Source organism: Microchirus variegatus, assembly GCF_963457635.1.
Source record: "Microchirus variegatus genome assembly, chromosome: 22".
NCBI lineage: Eukaryota > Metazoa > Chordata > Actinopteri > Pleuronectiformes > Soleidae > Microchirus > Microchirus variegatus.
Window position 1 is genome coordinate 9656130 of NC_139823.1, and position 12500 is coordinate 9668629.

Sequence of the window (12500 nt, forward strand, 5' to 3'; positions counted from 1 at the left end):
GTTATTTTGAGAGGACTAAAAAAAAAATGAGTTGGACTGCCGCAGAATGGCATACAAGGGTCAGACGATACAATCTGTGTGATTACCATAATTACAAGTACTTTATCTACATTACATTTTCAACAAAAACAAAAAAAAAATTAGATGAATGAGATCAAATAAGTAAAAAACGCATTTACCAATGTCTTTTGATATTGAATGTAGCTCAGGTGCAGAGCAGAGAGTTTGATAGCCGTCATTGCAAATGTACATATGCCAGCTGATCGTACATAAAAACTGCAACGGTACCACTTTATAATAACTAATGTTTTATAAGAGGCTGATACTCTATGTTGTGGAAGGTTGTACCGAAATTCAATTCATTAAATGCTTTATCTCTGACTTATTGTGTGGTAAAGGAAAATCTTTTGGACTACCAGAATCTGTTTGGCTGGTATTTATTGCCCTGCAATAGGATACCAGTTTGACAATGATCTTACACAACATATCTACACCGAATCTGGTCCACTGCCCATTTCCCAACAACAGGTTATGTACAGTAAAAGCTGCAAACGTTTCCATTATTAACAAGTAAAAGCAAGTTGTTTGCTTGAGTGATCATAACCTGGCAACGTCAAAGTTGAATGGAAATGTGCTAATGATAACCAATAGTAAACATTTTTTTAAGAAACTATATGTAGGTCTCAATACTTCTACAACATACACAAGGAGAGTTGATTTGGAGACGGGAAGCTCTATCCCTGCAGGGTTCTCCCTCTTTGCTGTTCATCTTTCTGCCTGTAGTGGAAGAGGCTGGTGGTGTCGAGCTCACCAGCGTAGCGAACAGCTTCTGCAAACAGCTTCACCACCTAATAAACAAATCAAAAGCATCATGTTCAAGTTCATCAAGTCTGACGTGAGAGTATTGTAAATGTAACCTGTGCGAATAAAAGCGAAATGTGGTGCGAGACCTGGTAATTTGTGATGAGGGGGACGCCGTGGTCGACCGCCATCCTGCGGATGAGGAAGTTGTCCTTCACATGGCGAGTGTTGTTATTGGGTAAGTTGACCACTAGGTCAATATGACCCTCGTTTATCAGTCTATCAAAACAAGCATTAAAAAAATAAAATAATAAAAACCACAGTGACACTCACAAAAAACATCTTAATTTGATGCAGGGCCCAGATATGCAGTATATTACTCGACTTCTTAATTTTTGGCTGGATGAGGAGTTGGTTCCACAAAAAGCTGATATTTAAATAGCCACAAAAGCTACACTTTTAGGAGAATTACACATTTTTAATGATGTGAAAAAAACCTTCAAGTTTTGTTTATTAGCAGTGATTATCTTATGTGTCAGGGAGCTGACAAAATAAAAGACAACTGTGAACCTAATATTACAATAGTTGAATTCATTTAGTTTGCCTCCGTTATATTACACTTGTAGCAACTCTCCCCGTTTCCCTCACTCTCTCACACATGAGCACACACACACACACACACACACACACACACACACACAGACACACACAAGCCTTGACTTCTGAAAAGCCTTTCTGCTTTGAAGGCCTTTGACAGACAGCATTGAATTAGGGGCGAATTCTCTTAGAAAATATGGAGGACAGACATGAGTGATGACAAAGGTCATGTTCTTCTTTATAAGTGGTTGGCCTCTATGCCACCTTGCACAGCTGATGCCATCTTGTGCGTGTGTGAGTTGTTTTGCTCCAGACCCCATTAAATTCCCTTTACATCCTCTTTGTCACTCGCTCGCGTCCAAACATATGGTCCAGATGGCCTCGGCGCGGGATAATCATGACTTGTTTGTGGAATAATTACCTAAGAATTTCAGCCACCGTCAGCATTCTATAATTATTCTGCGCCGCTCGAGCCTCTGAATATGTTGCATCCTTGTTTGCATGCAGCTTTCGTATTAAAAATAACCGCAAGAAAAGCGGTCACCCTCGCTTTAAGTGCAGTTACGTAAAAACGTTGAACTTAAAGAAGCCTTTGGATGTCTGCAACTTAACTCCATCGAGTCCAGTTGCCTACAGCTAAGTCTACGGAAGATGACGGAGAACCTATGCGGACAATTAATTAAAATTGGGAAATGAAGACCAAGAGCTGTTTTTATGTATATTTCCAAATTTGACTTGGCATCACTGACATAAGACTTTCCTCATCCTCCCATTCAAGCCCTAGTCTTGGTGCACGTAATCACTGTGGACTTCAGAGTGCGCTACATCATCTTTGATGTTGGCAGCATTTAATGGTGGTAATGAAGGGAGATATGTCCTTAGATCTTACACTGTTTAACTATTCCAAATTTGGATTTTATGAATCATAGTTTACATATCACTTATAAAAAAAAAAGAAAAAAAGTTGTACCCTAAAAATGTTGCTGCAGTTACACATTATCTAGACAGAAATATCTGTGGAAAAATTAATAAAATGTGAATTTAGTTTTATTTAGTTTGTTGTTGTAGTAAGGGGTCATATTATACCCTATTTCTCCAAGTTAACCTAGTTCCCTGGTGTCCTAATGAACATGTCTGTGACATGCTTTGGTCAAAATACAATAAGGATGAAGCACCACAGCAGTTCAATCACCCTGCAATAACAGCCCTGTTCAGAACGCTCTGTTTAGTAGTATCACTTTAGGTCCACTTTAAAAAAAGAAAAAAGTAAAATGAAACTTAAGGGACAGGAAATGACATCAGCCACAGAGGTTACTGGGAGCTAACAGCAGTTGGCATTTGGAAAAGTGATCATTTTCAGGCTCTAGCAGGCACATTGCCGTCATATATAACATGTATCCACTGGACAGATAAATCCTCCGAGGCTGGAAGTTTGTGTAGAACTCTGTGCTGCACTGTGGAGCCAAGAATAGAATTTTTCACAGACATCCGGTTTTCGAATACTGCTGCCCTCGCCAGCACTCTTGCGTGTTTTAGCGAGACAACAATTCCAGGAATTTAGCGCATTGTGACGTCCCAATGAGCGCCGAAGTCAACATCGCATGTTTTATCTCCTGTACTTGGAGGAGGACCACAAAAACATGAGTGGGTCATCTTTTTTCACACTTTGCCTGATAGGGCCTACAGAGTCCCAAATATAAGGATTTAAATGATTAAAAAGTTCTTTTTGCATAATGTGTAAATGAACATTTCCAAACCTCTTGATACTGGGCAAACTGGTGTCTTCTCCCTTGTTTGTCGGCCAGGCTACTGTAGTGGCAGGCACGTCATTGGCACATAGCCAAGCAGAAGTAGCTTCTGTAGCATAGAGCTAGAAAACAGAAATAAGGCAACGTTACAGCATAATGAAGATGGTCTAATTTGCGTTTGTTTGTTTTTCTAAGTTTTAAGCACTCACCTTGAAGCCTTCCTCTTTCAGTTGGTGTGCTGTGGCCAGGAAATTGGGTCGGAACGAAAGCTAGAAGAGAGGCAGAAATAAAACAAAATGAAACGGGATATAAATACCAGAAGATAAATTGCACTGACGGTGGATTTTGCTCATACACAAGTTTTAAATTCATTAGGTATCATTCATGACTAAAAGTTTAAATCTGCCCTCGTCTTTTGATCCTTCTTCCTACTGCAAATTCATGGCGTTTGAGAATTATCATAATTTTGCATTAAGTTATACATTTGTTTTTGCAACTGAATCATTAATTGGTATAAAAACATAAACGAGAGATATAAACTGAGATTTCAATTATATCATCGTTAGGAAAACAAGACGGCACGTAGGCACAAAACGATAATAAAAAATATATACAGATAAACAATGGTGTTACTCATCATCATGATATCACTCATGAACAATTCTAACACTGTAAATACCACTTTTATATATCTCATCTCTCTTGTAGCGGTTCAATTTTGTATATATTTCCTGTACTTTTTATTTTCGACACTTCCTGCCTGTACTTGTATTGTAGGAAAGAGCTCACAATTTAGAAAACCTATAGACAAAGGCTGACAACTATACCCACATTAGTTTGTGACATAAATACAGCTTAGCGATCTATATTCAGTTCATTTATAACTGCCAGTTTGTAGTTTTCCGTTTTTCTCGCAGTATCTCAAACAATAACAACTGCTGAAGATCGGTGAGGTAATGAAAGGATTGGTGGATAATCATTCAGGAGGCTTTATTATCCACAGAAATCTCCTCCTCTGCAAACTGAACGTATCCTGTGATTAAAGCCAGTAAAACGCTGAATAAAACAGTTTAATTTTTAAAAATTCACAGCTTCTCTGTGTGCTCTGAATACATCTGCCTTGTATGTTGCCGCTTGTCAGCCATGTTTTATCGTGTGTATGTGACCCCAGGCACTTGCCTTGAAGTGGACCTGTTCCCCAAGAGCACCAATTACCCAGCTTGTGTTGTGACTGTTTTTTTCAGGCTGCATTAGTCAACCTCGCAGTTTGGCAACCTAGGGCGGCTGCAAGACTTAATTACTAAATTCATGTAATGTGGTGTCATTAAAATTAGAATACAGCATCCTGGCTTACATTTTGTTCTTTTCTGTAGCTGGGGATTTTTTTTTTCCCAATAACTCAAAACTTCTTTTGATAAGGCATTTGGTTGATGAGGAAAATATTTTGACATAAACATGGTTGTTTTTCGTGAGATACTCCTTTACACCTAGGACAACGTTTTTATATGATAATCATGTTTTGAATAGCCTTACTTTGGTCTGTGTATTCATTCAGGTATGACATCATCAAATAAATTCTATGACTTGAGAGACATTATCCACTCTGAACTATTTGGGAGCCTATTCACATGTTTTCACTTGTGAGCTGATGATAGTTTCAAGTCATGTGAAACCTAATGGTCACAAGAATCAAGGTCTAAATTGTTGCAAAACATGCCTGAGTAGTGTCACGCTGAGCTTGTGAGAAACAGCAAACTAAAACACTAAGCGTCATCGCATTTGGCGTCTTGTGCGGCAGGAGGTACAAAAGGAAAGACAAACAGGAGGCAAGTAGACCTCCAGATGGCTGTAGTCTTACCTGAATCCCGATCAGGATTCCCTTCTGTGGCAGCTTGAAGCCTGTGGAGAGCATAGCTTTCAGGAAGGCTGAATAAATATTTGGTCCAAAGCAAGCTACCTGCAAGAAAACAACATGTGCAGACCCAACATGAGTAACCGTCGATGCCAACTCTCCCCAAAAAAAAAAAGGGATCAAAATTATCGTTGCATCGTTTGTAATGTACTTACCTCTCCGGTGGAGGCCATCTCACAACGGAGCACAGGGTCTGCGTCCCTCAACCGAGGCCAGGAGAACATGGGTGCCTGGTCAGAGAATAGGAGAGTGATGGGAGAGTGAAAACTCTATTCATTCTTATAAAAAAAAACTCTTGTCTGTATCTATAAACAGCACTTGGTTGGTTTTATAGTCATCATAAACCACTTGTTACCACATACCAGAAATCCCTTTATGGATTTACTGCCACCTAGGGGTGAAATGTGCATGTATTCGCTATAACAGTAACAGGTGGATCAAGTGTCCGCAAGTTGAATTTGCACCTGGAAAAATAAATAACAAAAACGATGTCTGTTCAGTGTTAAATAAATACAATTATTATCCTCATGCCAACCACCACTTCTGCTTTAGGAAAATAAGAGAGGAGAAAGGTCTGCTGGTGCAGACAGGCTAAAAGTGGAAATCTGAAAAGAAAGACATCAGACGCTTTAACGGCCTGTTTAACATTGTGTCTCCATGCTGGAGAGGGGGAGAAGGTAGGTAGTCTGATATAAAAATAAAAAAAGGGTGAGTCAGAAGACAACAGGGCATGTGGAGGAGAGAAAATAGAAAATAAAAGACAGTTGAAAGCTAGAAGAAGTGAAGACAGTGAGGAAAGGAACAAATAAATAAGAAAATGAGTGCAGTGGAATGTGAATGGGTACATTTAAAACTTATTTCTCCGTGTAAGAACACACGACCCACATTATCCAGAAGAGGGACAGGTGGCGTGGTGCTGGATGGCTCATGCATACACACACACACACACACACACACACACACCCACACACCGACAGACACACACTCATAAAGGCAAGGGCCACAAGGGAGGGATTCATCCTTGAAGGGGGCTATCTAATCAGCCGAATGTAATGTTGGCATACTAATGGAAGAGGGGACGGAGAGGAGGGGAATGCACACAGGGAACTAGCATCGCTTATCAAGGCTTTGTTCAAAGAGTTCGAGAAAGACAGCAGACCAAGTAGAGGGAGTGGAACTTGTAAAGACAGGGAAAAACAGCAAGAGAGTACTTTTGATGTCCGGTAAGGAACCACAATAAAAAAAAATGACAGAAAGAAGACAATTGTGACTCAAACGGTGGCTCAGAGACATAAGCTTGCAGGTCTGTGAGTAAATGCAAACCCAGGACAGTCAATTTAATAATCCACATGAAAAAGACTCCTTCCCCACTAAGACAACTGCAGAGTCTCCTCTTAATCATTAAAACTATGAAACTGAAATATGAAAGTGGAAAAATAACAAGAAAAAAGGAGGGGGGGAGGTTCGACCATCACCCAGGGAGAGTTAAATGCTCTGAAAATGAGAAACAAGTCACAAGGCTTCATGAGTGGAATTTTGATGAAAACTCAGTGGTGCCATTTAAATGCTGTGTCCTCCAGTTGAAATCGGTGTGTCTCTGGAACAAAATGGATGTAAACCATTGCATTTGAGCCTCTCAAACCTAAAACAATCTACAAGCACGCACACATTAAATCCCAATCCCACACTGGCCGCCCACTCCTTAAAGACATTACAACTGTGAGGATCCACAACACGAACAATGTTATCTGAGGGCACCAGCAGAACTCCTGGTTTAAAAGGGGGTGAATATAGTAAAAGAAACATTTTTGTTCAGAGTAGACTCCAGAGTCGGTGCAAATGTCTTCTCATACTTACAGCTCCATTGAAATAAACAGTTGTACTGAACGTCAATACACAATACTGATGTCATTCCAGATGGGTATTTTTGATACAATCCATACAACGGATCCAGGAGAGGAATCATTTTGTCAAGTGTGGGTTGGCGAAAACACTGAGAAGTGTGTGACTTAATGATAGTCAATGACTGCCATAATCAGGGTCCAGCAAGCTCAAGAGTAATTACTGAACTAATGCTCAGTAAAAAAAAAAAAAATCAAAACGTGGCACGTTTGCTAAAGTGACAGCTTTAAAATGTTTAGATGACAAGTGACTGCTTATGAGAATTCCAAAGAGTTAATAAATAGTATGATGGTACTTCCAAGGTACTGGGTACTTGTTGGGCAGTGGCGAAAGTTTTATTGCTCCGTGTTTCCTAAGGTTTCCTGTGTGAGCACCCTTACTTCACAGAAAAATTGCGGGTACTTTGGTCCTAGTGGTATCAGCAGATAGGGTAAAGTTAAACATCAGGTGCAAAGGATCCCCTAATAAAGTGGGACGAGTGGCAATCTGTGTGGTCTTCTGCTGCTGTAGCCCATCTTCTTCAAGGATCAAAGTGTTAAGTATTCAGAAGTGGTCTCGGCTGTAACAAGTGGTTATTCGAGATACTGCTGCCTTTCTGTGATATCAAGTCAGTCTTTTTCTTTGAGCTCTGGCATGGCTGCTGCTGCTGCTTTATACTCAGCCATTCTCTGTAAACCCTAGATATGGTCATGCATGAAAATCCTAGTATATCTGAAGTTCCTCAAATCCTCAAACCAACCCATCTGGCACGGACGACTACGCCAAATTACTTTATTCACCTTTCTTCCCCGCTCTGATGCTCATTTGAACTTTGAGCAGGACTAAACGCATTGAGTTGTGCTGCCATGTGATTATTAGCCGACTGATATTTGCATCAACAAAGCGTAGAACAGTAGAGTGTATATACTTACACTTTAGTTTAAACTTGGTCTTCTTACTTTATAGTGTGTTGATGTCTGTGATGTTTCAAGCTTGTATTTTTCTTGGGTTATTAGGCTCACAAAAACATGTCTGTTTCAAGAGTCGCCATAATGCCCTGCATGCCATGGTCAAGGGGACATAACATCCGACAGCGGGAAGCTTTTGTGGGGTTTTTCCTGTTTTTTTCCCCCTCCAGTCATTAAGAGTACACTGGGGACACGCACCGAATCAGTTTCCTCCACCTCAAATGTTGTTTTCATGCTCTTCTTCCTCTTAGTGTCATAAATATGACTGCAATATTGTTCCTATGAGTTTGTACATAGAGGCAGAAATTACACAGCGGGGACTTGTTAGTGAAAGGAAAACAACACGGCCTCAGACGAGGGATTGTCAGAAAAAGAAGAGACAGTAAGAGTAACAGTGAGTGAGTGAAGATGAGGAGGAATGAGACAGATAAATGAAGGTAGTCTCTCTGGGTGTGCAATGAAAATAAAGGCTTAGCGAGGACTACATTTCAGATATCACAGTGTGTTTGGGAACTTTATGTTATGGCGCAGAAATTATGTCAAACAAAAAGAATTTAGCGCAACTTAATGTCGCAATTGTTAGGTATTGTTGCAGCGTTTTTCCAGCTCATTCCTGCACGGCCCATATCATTTAAGTGTACACGAAGCCTGTGTCATAGACTCCAAGTTAATTCCAGAAGTCTTTTAAGCCTAGCACCTGGAGTATTCAGAGCTCTGATTAATATTCTTCACCACTGTGCAGCACAGAAATTGAAAACTTTAGGTGGCAGGGAAGAGTGGGGGATTATACCTGCGTGATTGGCTCCAAACTACAGCCATTGTTACAGGAGCTCTATTGTAATTAGAGGGAGAAATTACTTTGGGAAAAATAGTTTTAGAACATCTGGCGTCACATAAACTCTCTCATACCCAATCTAAGTAAAAGTAAGCCTCCCAGGCAGTATGTGAAAGCACCCATTACTCCCTGCCATCGTGCCTAAGTACAGGGATGGAACAGTAATTGCTATCTTTGTCATGTGATCCTATGAAACCTGCAATACCAGGTCGAGCACTAGCTATTAAGAGATCATACATGAAGTGCTCTTTACATCGGAACTAATTTGCCAACTATAAATACACCTTAGATTGTCAAAAGTTCAGAGACATGATTAGAGACTTCTAAAGAAATGAACAAGTAACTTTTATTCAACAGGTTCGAAGGTTCTTATAAAACTTATCACATAACTATAACCGCTATAGTCATCACTGTGCTTTAAAGTCTGCAATTTAGTTAAGGAATACATGTTCCTGTCTGACATGCATGTAAAATAATCAGTAATCTTGTATGATTGCAGTGTTACTGTTCAGGTCTGACGGCCTAGAAACGCCTGTTTTGGTCACAGCAGAAAGATGTTAATACAAGCTTAAAATAAAAAAAAATCTGCTTTTACTATCATTTGTTGGCAGGCTTGGATCAACCACCTGCATTATACCGTAGTTGGAAGTTGGAGGAAGTCGTTTCACAAGAGAATAGGACAATCTTTTTAGATTATTAGTAGAAAAATTGTGTTACAAAAACGTGCTTTTTCCTAGTGTGAAATGTCAAAATAACCTCACTGAAAAAGGCCTATTGGAGTTATTATAGCTGGGTCTATTTACAGGGCAGGCAGTGGCACAGCATGATTGTGTGTAAGCCACAAGGTGGAAAAAGTCCTCACTTCTTAGTCACTTACACACAGTCTAACAGCCCCGAGCTGCTCACATTTAATTGAGTTTTTTTCTCACCTTGATGCCCACGTAGTCTACAGGAATGATGGGTTTCTCCAGCGAGGGCAGGCTCGCCTCGTCCAAAGGCTCACCCACCATCACTTTGGTTGCCACGTTGATGAAGTCCACACCGATCGTTTTTGATACAAAAGGGAAGGAACGTGACGCCCGCAGATTACACTCGATCACCTTTGCAGATACACAACACAAACGGGAAGATTGTCACTGCAGAAAAGACACAGCATTTCTTACAGATTAATAAATGTGCACCAAACCAAATCCACATGGGTTAAGGTCAATCAAAAGATGCACACTTAGTATACATAGCACTCGGTGAAGTATTACCTACCATGACATCATTGCCTTTCACCAAAAACTGAGTGTTAAATGGTCCAGAAATTTCAAATGCTTGTGCTACTTTGCGAACAGCGATCTTCAACTGAAATTTAAAAAAAAAAAACATGAAAACATTAACACGATATATGAGGTTGTCTGGGTAAATTAAGATTTACAGAAGGTGTTTCAAAATGAATAGTGATATAGCCTGAGTCACAATAATTCTAGGATAACTGAAGGTGACATACCTTTTCTAGTGCACCCTGGCTGATAGTCTGAGTTGGCAACATTAGGGTAGCATCTCCTGAGTGTATGCCAGCATCCTCCACATGCTCCGTGATGGCATGGACAAGAACCTGGACAGACGTGCAGTCATCTTGTCACTTACATGATTATAAGTGATACAAATCCCTGCTCATAGTAGACTAAACTTCCTTATTTTTATGAGAATCTTCAGATTTAGATGATGTCCACACTGTATGCTGTTATACCTATACTCCTGCAGTGTCAACCTTCAAATAGCATTAAATGGTGAACTGTGAGGAGTACAAAGACTGTGCATTTGTAGACAGAGCCGGTAAGTAACAATGTAAGTGGATATGCAGAGTCAAAAGAACAACTTCCAACATTTCACCCGCAGGAAAGGAGATTTGTATCACTGAGCAACTCGCTGCAATTGTGTGCGTGTCTGTAAATGAGCTGCAGTGTCATTAGTTCGTTAAAACTGCTGCTAACCACAGCATTCATTAGCACTCTTCAGATAGAGCCTGTAATTAATACGTATTATCTCTGACTTTCCCTCTCTCACACTCGCACACACACACACACACACACAGAAAGAAACCAGCCAGTAATAATGGAGCCTGTTTGGTATTCAATGAATGGAGAGCTTGTTAATGTGATACTGAAGATAAAGGAGGGGCTATATTCAGGGAAAGTAGAGAGAAAATCTACCATACAACTGAATTCCTCACGTTCACGGTGACACCCTTGAAATGACTCCCATAGGCCAGACAATGGAAAAACAGCCAGGGCATTCAGGACAAGTACCGTGGTGGCTCCATCATTTGCTTCAAGTTTCGGTGCCAACAGTTATACAGTTGTAGAAGTTTGTCCAGTTCACGGTTAGTTAGGAAAACTTCCATCTTGAAAGGCATGTCAGCGCTCATCATCTACAGCTTTATCCGCCGCACTAGGGTCGAGGGGCTGCAGGTGCCGATCCCCGCTGACACAGGACAAAAGGCAGGGCACAACCTGGACAGGTCACCAGTCCAAGCACAGAGACAAACAACCACTCACTCTCACACCTAAGGGCAATTTAGAGTGTCCAATTAACCTCTGCATGGTTCTAGACTGTGTGAGGAAACCCGAGTACCTAGAGAAAACCCACGCACACACTGGGAAAACATGCAAACATACACCGGGTCACAAACCCAGTGTCTTTTTGCTGCAAGGCAACAGCACTAGCAACTGCTCCACCGTGTGGTCCGTCATGTCAAAGTGTTTGTGAGTGTTTGTGGAATTTACCTTTAATGTAACTTTCAAACCAATGAAACTGAAAGAAAAAAAAGAATAATGGCATGAATTCTGAGACTAAAGTCAGAATTATGACTTTTTTCTCAGAATACATCCCGATTTTTTTTCTTTTTTTTTGTGGCACTACTACTCTTCCGTGACATTCAAACCTTTAACTTCCAAAGTTATTATTACTGGTTGAAGCATGGAAATCTCATTAAATCAGTATGCCTAAAAACTACATCAAAAGTATTAAAAGCAAATAAAGATTATGTGTCTTCACATTTCATTGAAGATCAATAAAATTAACTCCACTCAAGTCATCTTCTGGGCTCAAATACAAAACTTTAGCTGAAAGATAATGTTTAACTGTTATTAATTCAAAATATGGTGCCAGTATATTCATAAATAGAGGTATTTTTGTCCATCTCCAACTGTTTTTGTATTTCTATGATTTGCATTTGCTTATAATATTCAAATTCACACCTGTTCAATGTATTGCTGAGGACTGTGAGCGTTTTTGTCTATATGCAACTCTTTGAAAATATCACATTTTCTACATGTGACTTATGTGAAATAAAAGGCAGACTTACACCTTGAGAGCAGTGCAACAAATGTGAAACCCTTTGAAACAGTCACTGTAACATCATTTACAATTCCCATTTCAGAGAAAATGTGTGTGGTTTCTCTTTTCTTTTATGTGTTGTGTTAGCAGTTGGCAATTCGCATTTCTGATATGTTGCTGATAGAACTGTGAACAAACCAGAAGGTAAAATCTGCTTTGTTTTTTTTTGTTTTTTTTAAAAGCACCCCTGGAGCGTAGCATTTTTCCGTCTACTTCACATGCTCTGGATGCAACATCACCTTCGGTAGTACTACTGCAATATGTGGTATGTTTATAATATAAGCCATGCTAAGTGTGCTGGTGTATTGCTCAGAACCAAAAGGAAGTGCAATGTGAAGTTGTCAGTCAGTACCACCAGACACATTCGCTGT

General features: G+C 40.0%; 1 protein-coding gene across 2 annotated transcripts in view; it reads right to left on the bottom strand.

Moving 5' to 3' along the window:
* Window positions 1-206: 206 nt before the first annotated feature.
* cps1 (carbamoyl-phosphate synthase 1, mitochondrial) overlaps window positions 207-12500 on the bottom strand; it is a 38159-nt gene continuing 25865 nt past the window's right edge. The window contains exons 30-38 of one of the 2 annotated variants that reach the window (XM_083908929.1): window positions 10238-10345; window positions 10003-10092; window positions 9672-9842; window positions 5214-5288; window positions 5005-5103; window positions 3356-3415; window positions 3156-3268; window positions 951-1080; window positions 207-848 (exon numbers count right to left, since the gene is read on the bottom strand). In XM_083908929.1, the coding sequence (XP_083765055.1) occupies window positions 735-848; window positions 951-1080; window positions 3156-3268; window positions 3356-3415; window positions 5005-5103; window positions 5214-5288; window positions 9672-9842; window positions 10003-10092; window positions 10238-10345 (960 nt within the window). In that variant the 3' untranslated portion in view covers window positions 207-734. Of the gene's footprint in view, window positions 849-950; window positions 1081-3013; window positions 3079-3155; window positions 3269-3355; window positions 3416-5004; window positions 5104-5213; window positions 5289-9671; window positions 9843-10002; window positions 10093-10237; window positions 10346-12500 lie in introns of those variants that run through there. The other variant, XM_083908930.1, reaches the window with a different exon arrangement.